The following is a 16,149-nucleotide window of genomic DNA, read 5'->3' on the forward strand; positions in this document are numbered from 1 at the left end:
TAATAATGGAACGTTCATCAGGCTGCGGAAAAATCTCCGGCTCGCGGCGGAAATTAAAAAGTGTTTCGCGTCCGCCGGATGCCGCCGCTGAGTGCAGCGGGGAAAGTTTGACCAGCAGCCGTGCAGCGCGACTAGGTGCAAGGGTTCCGTACATTTTATAATAGGGATGAGAGTTTTTTTTAATTGTATCTAAATTGGGAGTATGCTAATAATAAAGCAATTTTGTAAAAGTAATAGGGTATCTGCGATCATTACTTTTGGAGCTACAGGGATTTAAGAAATTAGATTTGCGGCACTGTCACGATTTAATGACGTAGGTCATAATGATCGTTACATTTGTATGGGCGTTCATACAAAATTACTGATATCTTTGTTATTTGTGAGTTTATGTTTATAGTTCAAGTATTGAAAAATCTCACATTCAATGTAAGCAAGTAAAACTGTATGATTTTTCATCTAATTACGATAAGAGTTTTAATAGATTTTGAAATTTTATAATCTTATTTATTCTGCAAATATCCAGACAATCTTTGCTTTTTATGTTACTCACCATCCGATAAGCCCACATGCCTGCAGTTTTAGTACATACTAGTGCAGCGCTGTTTTATAGCCTAATGCTATATGTGCTTTATTGTGCTATAATCTTCCTCAATCAAAGGGCTTTCCAACACAAAAAGAAATTTCCAATTCAAACTATTACTTTCTGAGTTTATTGCGTTCAACTAAACAAACAAAAACTTCAAAATTATTTTTTCCTATTTCAAGTAAGTAGATTTTGAAACGTAAGCACTTTTGGAACGTTAAGTTGTGTTATTATTGATAAGTTTGAATATGAATATTAAAATTTATCTTTATCTATCTATCTTTATTTTTAAGTCTTATAGAAGAAAAGGCAGCTCAACCTTGTCATTATATAAAAAAATATTAGCTCATTTTCTACAGCAATTCTTTATTAAAACTTATTTAAAAATTAATACATTAGCTCAATTACAAAAACGGGGGCCCGTAACTAGGTAAGGCGACGCTAATGCAGTTACTCTTTGACGTCCGTTTCACTAAAAAACCTGACGCGCTGGGACTAATCCAAAGTGACATGATCCTTATTAAATTAGTTTGGGTGTAACAGAGTTAAAGCGAGCGGCGGCGCGACTCAAAAACTATTTTATGAATAATAGATGGCGCCCGCGGCGGCCAATCCCAGGGGAGGCCGACACGCCCCACTCTCCCCTCCGGCCACCCAGCGCACCCTGCCTGCCTTCTATTCATTAACACATTACCACCCCTTGGTCACGTGAACCGGTTATAAGAACCTGATTTTTTTTTTGCCTCTTTACTTACTTTACCTTGTTATTTTGCTTGTCTGTCATTACTATGTTGTCTGTCTGTTAACTGCGATATTACTCGCTTTTATTTAATTTGCACTGATAGTGAGCGTGAGTTTAATATTACTTTTTAGGGTTCCGTAATTCACAACCCTTATAGTTTCACTATGTCTGTCTGATTTTCCGCGGTTTAGTGCAGAGACTATTACTACTAGAAAGCTGTTATTTAGCACGAGTATGAATGTACATTTAAAATGTGAATGAAGTCGTGAAATAAAATCTTAAAAAAAAAAATTTTATGGTACCTCACCTACATGAAAAGAGGCGATGAATTTTTTACTCAGTTAACTCACAGGTATCGTTGGATATTTTTTTAATACGAGTATGAAAAGTCTTTACCACTATTTCTTGGTTTAGGGATTCTGTGGTTTTATCAAGCTTTTTTTAAGGTTTTTGATAAACAACATTTTGAAGGGATTTTATTAAGAAAATTTGTCAGCCCCGTCTTGCCTCGACTGGTGACAGAAGAGTATAGTTATTATGATAAGTAAGCTCCCAATGTAATGTAACGTTATATGTAAGTTCCCAATTATATTCTATCTCAAAAAAACGAGAATTCAATTCTAGAAGCTAAATTAAAAAACGAAGTCTGTCTGTTTGTTACTTTTTCACGGCTATACCACTAATCTGATTTAGATATAGCACAGTGATAAATCTGACCTTAGATAAGACCATAAGCTACTATTTATCACGAAAAATCCATAGTTCCTTTGGGATTAGTGATTTCACGCAAATAGAGTCGCAAGCGTTCGCTTGTTACAGCTATAATACTTAGATAGCAGTCGCGATGGTTGAAATTTTGTAATAGGTAACCTGATCATGTGTTTTTAGTTGTAGGTATTGTAGAAATGGTGTGGAAATAAGATATACGTATTTAGAGTGTATAAAATAAATAACTATAATGAATATGAACGAGTATATATATGGATTTTTAAAAGGTAAGCCGCTAGGAATCGAGTTCTAAAAATACATCGCCACTGCTATGTAGGTACATAAATATGTATAAACCTATCCAGGCACTAGAAAACGTGGATACTTATCACACAAACTTATATTTTAATTTTTAAAGAAAATTATTATATGAAAATAGTGATGCGGTTATAACTTAAATTGAATAGTCCAATAGTCCCATAGTTCTGTATAGGTTAACCTACTTTCAGTAACTGCATAGTGCAAGAGCGTCAATTAGTTCACTCGTAGTCGCTAAACTTCTCTAAACGAGTTAGTAAAGCCGCAGCTCCCAGACTAACTCTGTTAGATTCACAAAGGTCGCTGCTGTATTTTATTCGCAAATATTTTAACACACTATACAACACTAAGACAGGCTTTATCGTATATATATGCGGGTAAAAACTCTGTTTGTCTTTTTAAAAAAAAAAGCTTTCATGCGATTGGTTGTCTATAACTGTCACAGCGAAGCTTGACTGGGTCCGCTAGTATTTTTATTAGATTTAATTTTCTAATAACAAAACAACATTTACGAGTTAGGAATCGAACCTAGAACCTTCTAAAATTCTTCTGTAACTTAGAACCTTGTAAAATAAATCGTATTACGTACTACGAATGGAATATTAATAGTCTATTTTTCTATTTTGTGCGATATATTTAATGTATTATCATCATCATCATCATTATCAGCCGATGGACGTCCACCGCTGGACATAGGCCTCATGCATGAACTTCCAAACAAAACGGTCTCGAGCCGCAAGCATCCAACGGCTCCCTGCAATCATCCAATCCAATCAATCCGCTTGATATCCTCGGTCCATCTAGAGGGGGGTCGACCAACACTGGGCTTTCCGGCGCGGGATCGCCACTCTAGCATCTTGCAAATCAAATCAAATCAAAAATCATTTATTTCAAGTAGGTTCAGTTTACAAGCACTTTTGACACGTCAGTTGACTATTTGTAAAGATTTTACCACCGGTTTGGAAGGCAGGTTCTGCTGAGAAGATACTAGCAAGAAACTCAACAGTTGCTCTTTTGAAAAACTCATACAGTATTATAATTTACAATTGATAACAATTACTGTTTACATGGGATCCCAACGTCCATCGGATCTTCAACTGTGTGCCCTACCCATTGTCACTTCAATAATTCGCTCATAGCTGAGCTACGAGTATGTCGGTGACTTTGGTTCTTTTGCTGTTTAGTGTCTACACTAGTTAAAAAACTAGTGAACGCCACTAGGTAAGAGAATCTGGTGTGAAATTATCGGTGAAACACAGTTAATTACAAAGAAAAGTGTAATAAAGTTACATCTGTAACAAAGCTGGAGCTAACACAGTTTGCGTCGGAGTTGCGGCAACACAAATTGCGTTAGAGAAGTTTCTCGACCTCCGCCAACGAACTAATCGGCGTTTCCGTACTTACTATATCATTACTGAGTAAATACTGTTAGCTATTTTTCTCATCTATACTTCTATACTAATATTATAAAGAGGAAAGATTTAATTGTTTGTTTGTTTGTTTGGCTCTGAAATTACTTAGATGCGATTCCACTATTTTACACTCGTCAGCGAACTTTTCGCCTGTAACAGGTCTTAGTCGAATTTGAACTATATGTTTATCAATCATCACTAACAATTCCCATATTCGGCTCACTGTTGAGCACGAGATTCCTCTCACAGTGAGAGGGGTTAACGGTTACGCTCATAGCTGGTCCAATGCGGGTTGGTGCGGGGGAGCTCAGGCAGTAGTAGCAAAACAGGTCTGATACAACAACTTACAAGGGTGCGTCGCTGTGAAGGGGTACTCCAGCGTGGTGCAGGAGGAGGCTCGGGTCATCATCATTATCAACCCACATTCGGCTCACTGCTGAACTCGACTCTCCTCTCAGAATGAGAGGGGTTAGGCCACTAGTCCACCACACTGGCCCAATGTGGATTGGCACACTTCACATACGCAGAGAATTAAGAAAATACTCCGTTTGAGTCACGTGATATTTAATTTCATAAAATGTACATAACTGAAAAGTTGGAGGTGCATGCCTCGGACTCGTTTCGATCCCACACCCTCCGGAATCGGAGGCAGGGGTCATATCTACTGGGCTATCACGGGTCTAGGTAGAAGGCTCGGGTAGTGGTAGCAAAACAGGTTTGATGCAACAACTTACAAGGATGCGTCGCTGTGAAGAGATACTAGTGGTAGCGAAACAGATCTGATACAAGGGTGCGTCGCTCTCAAGGGGTACTCCAGTGTGGTGCAGGGGGAGGCTCGGGTAGTGGTAGCAAAACAGGTCTGATACAACAACTTACAAGGATGCGTCGCTGTGAAGGGATACTCCAGCGTGGTGCAGGGGAAGGCTCGGGCTGTGGTAGCAAAACACGTCTGATACAACAACTTACAAGGATGCGTCGCTGTGAAGGGATACTCCAGCGTGGTGCAGGTGGAGGCTCGGGCTGTGGTAGCAAAACAGGTCTGATACAACAACTTACAAGGATGCGTCGCTTTGAAGGGGTACTCTAGCATGTTGCAGTGGGAGGCTCGGGTAGTAGTAGCAAAACAGTTAAGATACAACAACTTACAAGGGTGCGTCGCTGTGAAGGGGTACTCCAGCGTGGGCAGGCGATGCTGGTGCGGGGGGAGGCTCGGCGGGCAGTGGTAGCAGAACAGACCGCGCCCGCCGCCGCCGCCGCTCGCCAGCTGTGGACATACGAGAACTTATAACATAACAAACTTTTGATTGAAAGACTGATTATGATTAGGTATCTCGGTAACATCATTATCAGCTGATGGATATTAGATGTCAATGTTGTGTGCGGTAAATTAAATAAATTCGTTTATGTACTCAGGAGATTAAGAATGACAGTGTCTAAGGAAGCTGCAATAACTGCTTATCATGGCTATGTATCTTCAGTCCTCTCTTATGGTCTTCCTATTTGGGGCAATTCTGTTGACGTTGAAAGAGTTTTTAGGACACAAAAAAAGTGCATTCGAGCTATTTTTGGTGTAGGACCGCTTGTAAGTTGTAGATCACTATTTAAACAGTTGAATATATTACCGCTACCTAGTATGTATGTAAGAGAGATTTGTATTATTGTTAAGAAATACCCTAACTACTTTAAGCATAAAGACGGAAATAATCAAAGATTCCCTCATAAAATATGTCGGCCAAAATGTACTTTAACTATATTCAAAAACAACGCTTACTATATGGCTATAACGGCCTTTAATAAGCTACCCAGTAAGTTGCAAGCAATGCCTCTCCAAACTTTTAGGAAAGAATTAAATAAATGGCTGCTCGAAAAGAGTTTTTTATAAAATAAATGAATTTATCAATTTCATGTAATAATGACATAATGACATAAGCAATTTAATCTATTAATTTTCATCATTGATTTATTTTTCATTTTCTTATTCATTAAAAGTTTTGTTCTGTAAATAGCAAAATTTTATTTATGGTTTAATAAAATAAAAATTGATGGTAATAAAAATTGTGATAAATATATGTTAAATTTAGGTTGAAATTTTTATTGTAAATTTTCACATCAAATATAATTATGTTATAAGGAAATTAATATTTTAATTGTAAAAATCTTGCATACTGTAATCGGTTGAATGTATAGGTGACTCAATATTTTTAAGACCAAAACATGTACCACATTCTAGCAAATAAATGATTTGATTTGATTTGATTCCTCAAAAACTATTAAGCAAACGACTTAAGCCACCTGCATCGAATGGGGCTGAATTAAAAGTGTCGGGTCGAACATAACTATATTTTCCTGTGAAAATACTTAACTGCTTTATTCTTTTCCTTAGATGTAGAGTTTCTACTACATTACATATATTTTTTTTTTATTTTTAACACTACTCTCTTTATTCGGTATAGAAAGTATTGTAAATGTTATTCCAACAGGCTAATTCACTGTCTTTGACGTATACTCGTTGACATATACGAAATTGAGATTCTATGTAAAAATATCATCTGGTGCTTACTGGATTTTGTCCTTTGATTTGATGTTTATTTTTAATATGTTGATAATAAAAATTAAAATGGTTAATAGGCCAGCTGGTTTAAGCAATAAATCTATGAAAGAATTTTGTAATAATATGAATTTGTTGTAGGCCCTTCTCGGACCAAGGCGCGTTTGGAACCCTTGTAACTTTAATTTTGAGTTTTCGACTATTATTACCACCATCAGATTAAATTAAATTATGACATAATCTTGACCTTTCAAGTGCTTTTAAACAAAGCCTAATTGAAATAAATGAATTTTGAATTTTTGAATTTATGGTTATGAATTAGAAGTTTATTTTGCCAAGGTAACTTTCATTTCCTACCCTATAAGAACTCAATAATTTTCCAACATTATTTTATTTTTAAACCAAACCCTAAGCGAATAAAACAAAAAAAGAATTGGCCGTAAAGCAAGCAAATAGTATGTCGCTAAAGTTTGATAGATAATTATGTATTAAGTATCTATCCAAGGCGATTTATCATATCGATGACAATGGAATCATAAGTTGAACCACGTTCATTAGGTAAGTACAGAGTCGGTGCGGGGCCACGATCCGCGCAACTTAATATTCAATCAAACTCACTATTAACTGTGATCAACAACCTGTGATTGAGAAGCCGATACAATTGCGCTATTGTCGTCTAATATTAGGGTTACCATCGAGCAATTGCAAAAATAACACCAATGCGCATTTTTTTTTTATTTATACTTATTTGTTCACCACGATAAATAATAAATTATTTTAGTTATACCATTTAAAACCCTTCTGGATCTTTAAAATGCTGATCGGAAATGGATGAAAATTGAATTGGATAGATAGATAGATTGATAATATAGTTACGAATAGTGATAATTAGGTAGCTTATCTACATTTGAGCTTAAATCTCGATATTTCCATGGGAACGCGATATACGCTACTGAAACGAAAGCATGGGGCACAGCTAGTAAGAATTCTACTTTATAAGTTATTTATAATTATTATAAATTAATAGAATACGAATAATTCTGACGTCATCGAAAAAAAAAATTTGATTTTTACTTTATTTTGATAAAAATATATTTTCCTATATAAAACGTACTTTAAATCTGAAGTTTAGAAACTAAGCAGGTTCATAGAACACACATTAAATTATTACTTGTTTGAGCAAATATGAGTCTTTGTCCTATTTCAGGATTATCCTAAAATATCAATATAATTAGTCACCCTACACTATAAAGATTGCTAATTCTACGCACGACTGCTAGGCTTTGTAGCGGCGCCTTACTATTAGTCGTATTAAAACATTTAGTCACCTATACTAATGGGGCAAGGAATCAGAGCGCGGTCTAGATTAAAGAAATACACAGAAACGTGATTTGAATACAAATGAATGATGCAATACTCGTATAGTTCAATGATAATTACGAGAAAGTTGAAAGTAAGTATTAAAATTATCTATCAATCCAGCAATTATCCCTCACATTGTTCTGTGAACATATTGTCATGCATCATCATCATTATCCGTTAACATACTATAGGTGGTACTTCTTTGCCGGTAACTAGCCACGGCCGAAGCCTACCACCAGCCAGGCCTGGATCAATTAAAAATCAATTTGACCAGCCGGGGATCAAACTCAGGACTTCGTCTTGTAAATCCACTGCGAAACGGAGGCCTTGAACTTTATGGAACACGAAAAATGTCGATTGTCATTGATTTCATGTTAATTGAGATGTCATGAGAGCCGTGATAGTCCAGTGGATATGACCTCTGCCTCCGATTCCGGAGGGTGTGGGTTCGAATCCGATCCGGGGCATACACCTCCAACTTTTCGGTTGTGTGCATTTTAATAAATTAAATATCACATGTCTCAAACGGTGAAGGCAAAACATCGTGCGGAAACCGGCTTACCAGAGAATTTTCTTAATTATCTGCGTGTGTGAAGACTTTCACTCCGCATAGGGCTTGGTGGACTATTGGCCTAACTCTCTCATTCTGAGAGGAGACTCAGCATTGAGCCGAATATAGGTTGATAAAGATGATGTTAGGTAGCTAACATACGTCAAAGTTAGGCTGATGGGATCGTAGTCAAGGGTTAACTTGGTAACAAAAAAAAAGTATTACCAGCGATGTTATTTCTATGACGAGAGTTGCAGTCGAGTTGCGCCAATGCAATTCTCTGATCAAAATTAATTGATTTATGCTCGTAGTAGTCTGTGGCCTCGTCAGTGACGCACTGCGTCCGGATACTGCAAACTTGCATTTGTTTTAACAATTTCTCTTAAAAGACTGAAGGTTTAACTTTTCATGTTTTTCCAACGATATTTTATACTATAGATAGGTTACGTGCGTACAAAATCACCGCAAAAGGGGATCCGAATTAGCTACTCCACTGAGTGCACACGTCATGCACAATTTTGTGTTTACTTACATTATATATTTGTGTATCTATATATAGTTTTTTACTATTACTGAACACACAATTCGACATTGTTTGTTCAAATCACATTCGTTGTTTACTGCGCGATAAAATTATTAAATTAAGACAATTTCGACGCCTTTGTTCGCTTCAGTTTCGATTTGCTAGTGACATCTAGTATCTGTAGTATAAAATCTTTTGTTTTTTCAGAATAAAAAATAAAAAAACTCGAGCTGGGCATCGAACCGAGGATTTCTCTGTTGACAACCACAACAATACCAACTGCGCCAGAATGGTCGTCAGACAGTCGTAAAACTGAATCGGCTGACCTCTAAATTAATTCATATCAATATTTCAAATCATAGTCCACAAATGAATCCGTTGATCATAACATATCTATTGATAGTTTGAGAGCCCAGTGACATAACTTCGTTTGCGAGAGGAAAATGACAATGAAATTCAATTGCACGCATTACTAGTGACCCACGTGCGGATTCGCGACGCGGCGTTTGTAGTACAGGAGCCAGCGGCACATCTACAATATATATTGATTTTTCTGTGAAAGACAGCTCATAACAGTACCTATACTTTTTTTAATTTATTTCAATTAGGCTCAGTTCACAAGCACTTTAGAAACGTCAGGTATTAATATTATTAGTTAATGGTGATAATCATTGGTCGAAAGCTTAAAGTTCCAAAATTGCCTTGTTTCAAGAAGAGCCAACAAAAACTCAGTCAGGCTTTATACTTTTGTTTATCACCATTTTACAATTTTATCTAAAAAATAAACACACAATCGTATTGTGCAATTTAATACCAAGCTTTTTTATCGTCTAAATAATCCTTAACACTCTAATAAGAATTTTTTACAAGCTTGAGTAAAGTCCGTATATTTCTATTAAGTAATTACCTACCTAAAATCTTAGTTTATCCATATGTTTTCTGTGGTTTATCCTAAATCTCTAGAATATCTGAGTTGTAAAATCTTATTATGCATTTCAAACGTACAGTAATTACGTTAGGTTTTATACTTCCATTGTTTTTCTTATAAATCATACTTATGTGTTAGTGAAGGTGAAACTGAAACTGATTGTTTATAAGTTTCATCTAGGTATTTTTACATTTTGCATGTGAAGAATAATTTTGCTAATTCAATTAATATAATAAATATGCGAATTCTAAATTTAACCAAATTTAATTATTTAAAAAAGTGTACAAAAACTCTTTGTTATTTTTTACTGTTCTGAGAGACATTTGTTATTGTTGACTCTTAGTCTATGGTATAAATGACATTAATGGAGCAATGAATAGGTTAAACGATGCGCGGGCGCATCGAAGCCGTTGGTGACGTTAGCGCACTGGAGTGAGCGGAATGTTAACTTGGACATAACATTTCATATAAAAGTCATATTTGCACAAATCACACATGAACTAAGAGAATGTGATGGCCAGACATACCTCATCTTATAAAAAATATCGGTCTATGCTCCTACCATGAGTACGTAGGTATGTAAACTTATTATGTGGTATGGACTATGGTATGAGACGAATATCTTAGCATTCCATGTATTCACCATGCGAGTGCCGGGTCCACCGCGTGGTAGAGAGAAAAATTCCGTGAAGAGTCTTGGACTTGTGACCAAAGCATGTAGGGTTAAAAAATCGATTAACACTCCCCAAGAGCTTTACTTTTAAGTAAAATGCGTTTTTAAAATTTTTTTTATAGAAAAACGCATTTTTTTTTAACTTAGAAGCGTATTTTTTACACGGACTAACCTTATTTCTTCGATTTATCAACTCAATACTTCCTCCACGCGTTCGCGAAATAAAGTGTCTGAGACACAGACGGACTGACACACACACAACAATGTGATCCTAAGGGTTCCATATTTGTTTTTTTGGTACGGAATCATAAAAATGAAATTGTATCCAGAGAGTACACCAATATGATCCTTAGGGTTCCATATTTGTTTTTTTGGTACGGAATCATAAAAATGAAATTGTATCCACAGAGTGGCATTATCGTGCAGTGTGCGCCGGTATTGGCGCGTCCTGTCTGCGCGCGTGGGGCCGCTAATCCTATTTATATTATCACCATTATCGTACACCCACCGGCGCGCATGCACCAGCCTTGGCAGGATGTCGTCCTGCATGCATATATCCGGCCTGCTGACTTTACTATTAGGTGCACCGACTCTTGGACTACTATCTTTGTAACTGAAAATTAGCGCTGCATCCTGATTTTTAAAAGGAGTAGTAGTTGGTCCAGTTACTAAAAATAACAAAGTTTTAGTGTATGTCTAAAATTTTTGCCAATAGTCCACCACGCTGGCCCTATGCGGATTGGTAGACTTTACACACGCAGAGAATTAAGGAAATTCTGTGGTATGCAGGTTTCTTCACGATGGTTTTCCTTCACCGTTTTGAGACACGTGATATTTAATTTCTTAAAATGCACACAACTGAAAAGTTGGAGGTGCATGCCCCGGACCGGATTCGAATCGGAAGCAGGGGTCATATCCACTGGACTATCACGGCTCACTTCATTAATAGCTCCAGTCCGGATTCACCACCTCATCAGATGTCGTGGTTTGATCCCCGCCCACTGGTCTATAGTCGTACCCACTCCTAATACAGTCTTGTCCGACTAGTTGGGAATGTAACAGGAATATTAGCCATATTTACCTATTCACCAATTTACCTATTCAATAATGATAATGAACACACAAATTAAATAACCTGAAACCAAATAGAAAAACGCTTTAAGTTCTTTCTACCTGTATAGTTTTATAAATGAATCTCACGTCGGTATACTAAGATAGAAATCGCGTTCATTCAGCCACTTATTTCATTAAAAACATAAATAAGCATGGCAATCTAAAGATTTTTGTCTCATTCAAAACAAGAATACGCATTCGAAATTCAAACTTTTTTGCTATAAATAAAGCAGGTTGCTTGAAAGACACTTCATTCTGCGATTGTCTTCGCAGGCGAGATTATCGACACCGGGTACGACACTTGAGTGAAATAAGGCAAAGGTACTTTTGTTTCATGCCGACGTGGTCTGTGTGAGAACTGATGAATTATCTATGGAGCGTTTTGTCATTATTCGACAACGCTACGACACCGGTACGACTTGAATTTAATCTTTATTTATTTCCTCCTATAACTTTACTTTTCCTATATCTGAGAGACTTGATCACCTATCATGCCTAGTCACTAAAGTAAATTAATGTCATCATTAGCAATCTACATTCGGCTCACTGTTGAACACGAGTCGCCTCTCAGAATGAGAGTTAGGCTAATAGTCCATCACGCTGACCAATGCAGATTGGCAGACTTTACACACGTAGATAATTGACAAAATTATCAGACATGCAGGTTTCCTCACGATGTTTTTCCTTCACCGTTTGAGACTTACTTGTATTTAAGCTAAGTATGACTTAACCGAAGGTAATGAGACGATAATGTTGCAAGCTGAAAGGCGGAATTTGGTGTTCATTTCAATAAGATTTGACCTGACCTGACTTCACAATCAATAAGTATACTATATTGATTTGATTTGAGTATGACCTAATGATAAGACTGATACTAAAAGTACCTACCTATATATTTTTAGTATGTATTAGCGTTTGATCACCTCATGTTGTTAAAGTAGCCTAATATAAAACTGCTTGCCTTATAGATAAAGTATACAAGTATTTTAGTTTAACTTTTTGAACTATTATTCAAAAATAGTTTAAATAATCAAGCTTTTATAGCCAAACTAAAAAAAATATGTAAAAATAAAAAACCTTTTAAAGCAAATAGAGAAAATCCATTTCAAAATCGGTTAAAAATCAAACGCATATCAAAAACCGAAACACCGTCAAACAAACTCAACTCTTGAGAATATTTGCAAATCAAACATGAATTTAAATCTCAATAGCGAACGCAAACACAATTTTAAACGTTATTACATTTGTATCGTTTAATTTCAATTCGACTTCGGCGAATCAATTGGATTAATTGCGATCCAATCGAATAATTACGTAGCGGCTTCCATATTATATCTGCTCAGGTTAAATTCAATTTATTGTCATAATTTTACAATTCCACAATCATTAATTCATTGTAATTTTACTGATCGTTATGATTAATTTATCGTAAAAAGCTTGGTGATTTTACTAATATAAGTAGGGGAGACTGGGGTTGATAGATTCAGTTTTTAGTAAATCTGAATTATTATTATCAGTAAATCAATCCATGATGATAATTTTAGGTGTGTATGTTCTCGTATGTATATTTTTGTGTCTATCTATATTTATATTTAATAAGTTATCTAAGTTGAATGTGTAATTTACTTTCTCTATACACATGTGTAAACCCGTAATCATTCCTTGTCATTATTTTCTCTTTTTTGATTGGTTGTCTGGAAGAGATCGTTCATTAGCGATAAGGCCGCCAATGGTGCATTAATATTTAAGTTAATTTCGTGCTTATATTTTTTTACTTTACTTGCTTTTTCATTCCTTCATTGATGTCATGCACATCGCGACCAACACACAGTCAGTATTATCGGATGTTAAGCCGTTAGCGCTGCAGGCATGTGAGTCTATTGGATGGTGAGTGGCTAGCAATGAGGAACCAAATGACAGAGTAGCAGTTGCTGCTTTAGATATAATTAGAATAATTTTAAATGAGTCATCCAGCCCCGATCTCCCATTTTACGGGTCGTAAAGACTAAATACTTAGAGCATTGGAAAGCGCAGTGTTGGGTAACCCTTCAACCATGTAGACTGAGGACATCAAACAAGTCGCAAGGAGTCGCTGGATACAGGCATATAGCAGTGTTTAGAAGTCTCTACAAAAGAATGTCCAGTGGTCGCACATCGGCTGGTAATGTAATTTGTAATATTTACAAATTGTACAAAATAGAAAATTCCGTCTCCAATACAAGTCCGAGTCCGCTATAAATCTCCACTAGTAGAAGAGTGAAGAGAAAAAGACAAAATAGAATAGAATACAATATATTTTTATTTGTCCACACACAAGTAATTAAATAAAATAAACAAACAGAATATACAAAAGTCTGGTCGTGGACAAAAAAGGTATCCACCTCAGCACGATGTCACAGCGAACTGTGGCACTGGTTTTCAGGTGAAACCTTGTGTGTTCACGGACGTGTCTACGACAAAACTTAAAATGTCCACTAATAGCGGCGGAGAAACGAAAGGAGGCGATATTTTTTATTGCATTGATATTGATCGACTCTTGTCTTTAGGATCATATGCCTACAGGGTAGACAGTGAATTTATGCATCTAAGAAGTGCGCCCCATGGATCACGCGTACACTCTATTTGTCTATTTCTATGGAGTAGACCAAAGATTTCTATGGGATAATTCAAATGCAGGCCAAAGCGAATGACGTACAAATTCATTCAACACAATTGAAACAAATTATTTTACGATCCAACAGTACAGAGGAACAAAACAATCAATAATATTTAATCACGGCGTGCCTATACAACTCGTTCATTTAATATCGGAGTTTTATAAAGTGTAATGGAGATCAATTGAACAGTTTAAATTAACTATTAATAAACGGGGAATGATTCTATCGGGGTGCGACAATCGGATCGATTTATAACGGAATACAGTACTTATAGGTATAGAACTTGGCGCGTGGTTATCCAGTACATTCGTCGTCATCAACCCATATTCGGCTCACTGCTGAGCTCGAGTCTCCTCTCAGAATGAGAGGGGTTAGGCCAATAGTCCACCACGCTGGCCCAATGCGGATTGGCAGACTTCACACACGCAGAGAATTAAGAAAATTCTCTGGTGTGCAGGTTTCCTCACGATGTTTTCCTTCACCGATTGAGACACGTGATATTTAATTTCTTAAAAATCCAGTATATATCAGGGTCTATGTAAGTAAGTAAGTTGAAGCATAATGACAGTTGTTTGCATATGTACAATTATAAGTTATGGTAGCGTGGTCCGTGATTACCTGGTACATTAACAGGTTGACTGTCCGGGTTATTCTTGGTGTAGGTCTCGGTACGTCCAACATTTTTTTTTTTATGAACAATGTTATTTCTGGTTCCTATGTACCGCATATATGTTAATTGCTGCGTAATAATCCTGTAGAACTGAATTTCAGGTTTGCATTCCAGGTAATGCATGGACGTCCAAGCTGGATTTTCGTGGGTTACGTTATGGACATACGTTACAAATAAAATTTACTTTTCTCTTTGACGATAATTTGAAATAATATTTGGATTTATGACAACAAAACATTGTGTTGTATTTAAAATTATTAGTGGAACAAAACAAAAATGATTTATCGGACGAACAAGTGCGACGTATTTTAGATAGCGATCATCATTATCTACCCACATTCGGCTGAAAAGGTGCATGCTCCAGACCGGATTCGAACCCACACCCTCCGGAATCGGAGGCAGAGGTCCTATCCACTGGATTATCACGGTTAGAAACGTCTCTTATACACTGTAAATAGTCAAACGCAACTTATCCGTGACGAAAAAAATTTTATATAAAAAAAAAATCGGGCCAATTGAAACTTCGATCATTTTCCACATTTTCCGTTCCATTTTCGGAACTACTGTCAAAATAACACAATAACCTGATCACATGATGCAGTAATAACATTAAAAGGTAAACAATAAACGAATAAAAAGTCGGGGCGACATTGAGTGGATTAAAATTTAATAAAAAAATGAGTGTTAACCCTGAGCAGAACTGTCACTCACAATTTGTGTAAACGGGTCTCGGTGGCCTGTAATCGGTTTATAGGGCGATATGCCTGATACCTACTTTGATCTATTTTGTGTTTTTAGAATATTTCTTTGTTATTTTTTTTTTTATTCTTTACAAGTTAGCTTGACTCTCAATCAATCACACCTGATGGTAAGTGATGATGCAGTCTAAGATGGAAGCAGGCTAACTTGTTAGGAGGAGGATGAAAATCCACACCCCTTTCGGTTTCTACACGGCATCGTACCGGAACGCTAAATCGCTTGGCGGTACGTCTTTGCCGGTAGGGTGGTAAGCCACGGCCGAAGCCTCCCACCAGCCAGACCTGGACAAATTTTCCAAAACAGAAAATCTCAATCTGCCCAGCCGGGGATCGAACCCAGGACCTCCGTCTTGTAAATTCACTGCGCCACGGAGGCCGTCTTATTTGAAATGTAGATAATAATTTTTGTTAGGCTGTCGGTTAGGAGTATCTTGTCACTTAATACTAGCCCCTGTAGCCAAGTGGCATGTCGATTCTCTTTCTACTATCGCTAACGCTTCGAAAACTAGAAAAAATTATTGGAATGACATTTGCTATCAAGAGGTCACGTGATCAAGATCTGTCATTCCCATAGGTAGATACATTTTTCTAGTTTTGGAAGCGT

General features: G+C 36.6%; 1 protein-coding gene across 1 annotated transcript in view; it reads right to left on the reverse strand.

The window, feature by feature from the left end:
• LOC112044601 (dorsal root ganglia homeobox protein-like) overlaps positions 1–16,149 on the reverse strand; it is a 108,642-nt gene that overhangs the window by 81,646 nt on the left and 10,847 nt on the right. The window contains exon 3 of the mRNA XM_052887605.1: positions 4,910–5,027. Coding sequence (XP_052743565.1) covers positions 4,910–5,027 — 118 coding nt within the window. The remainder of the gene's footprint in view (positions 1–4,909; positions 5,028–16,149) is intronic.

Source organism: Bicyclus anynana, chromosome 19, assembly GCF_947172395.1.
Source record: "Bicyclus anynana chromosome 19, ilBicAnyn1.1, whole genome shotgun sequence".
Lineage (NCBI taxonomy): Eukaryota > Metazoa > Arthropoda > Insecta > Lepidoptera > Nymphalidae > Bicyclus > Bicyclus anynana.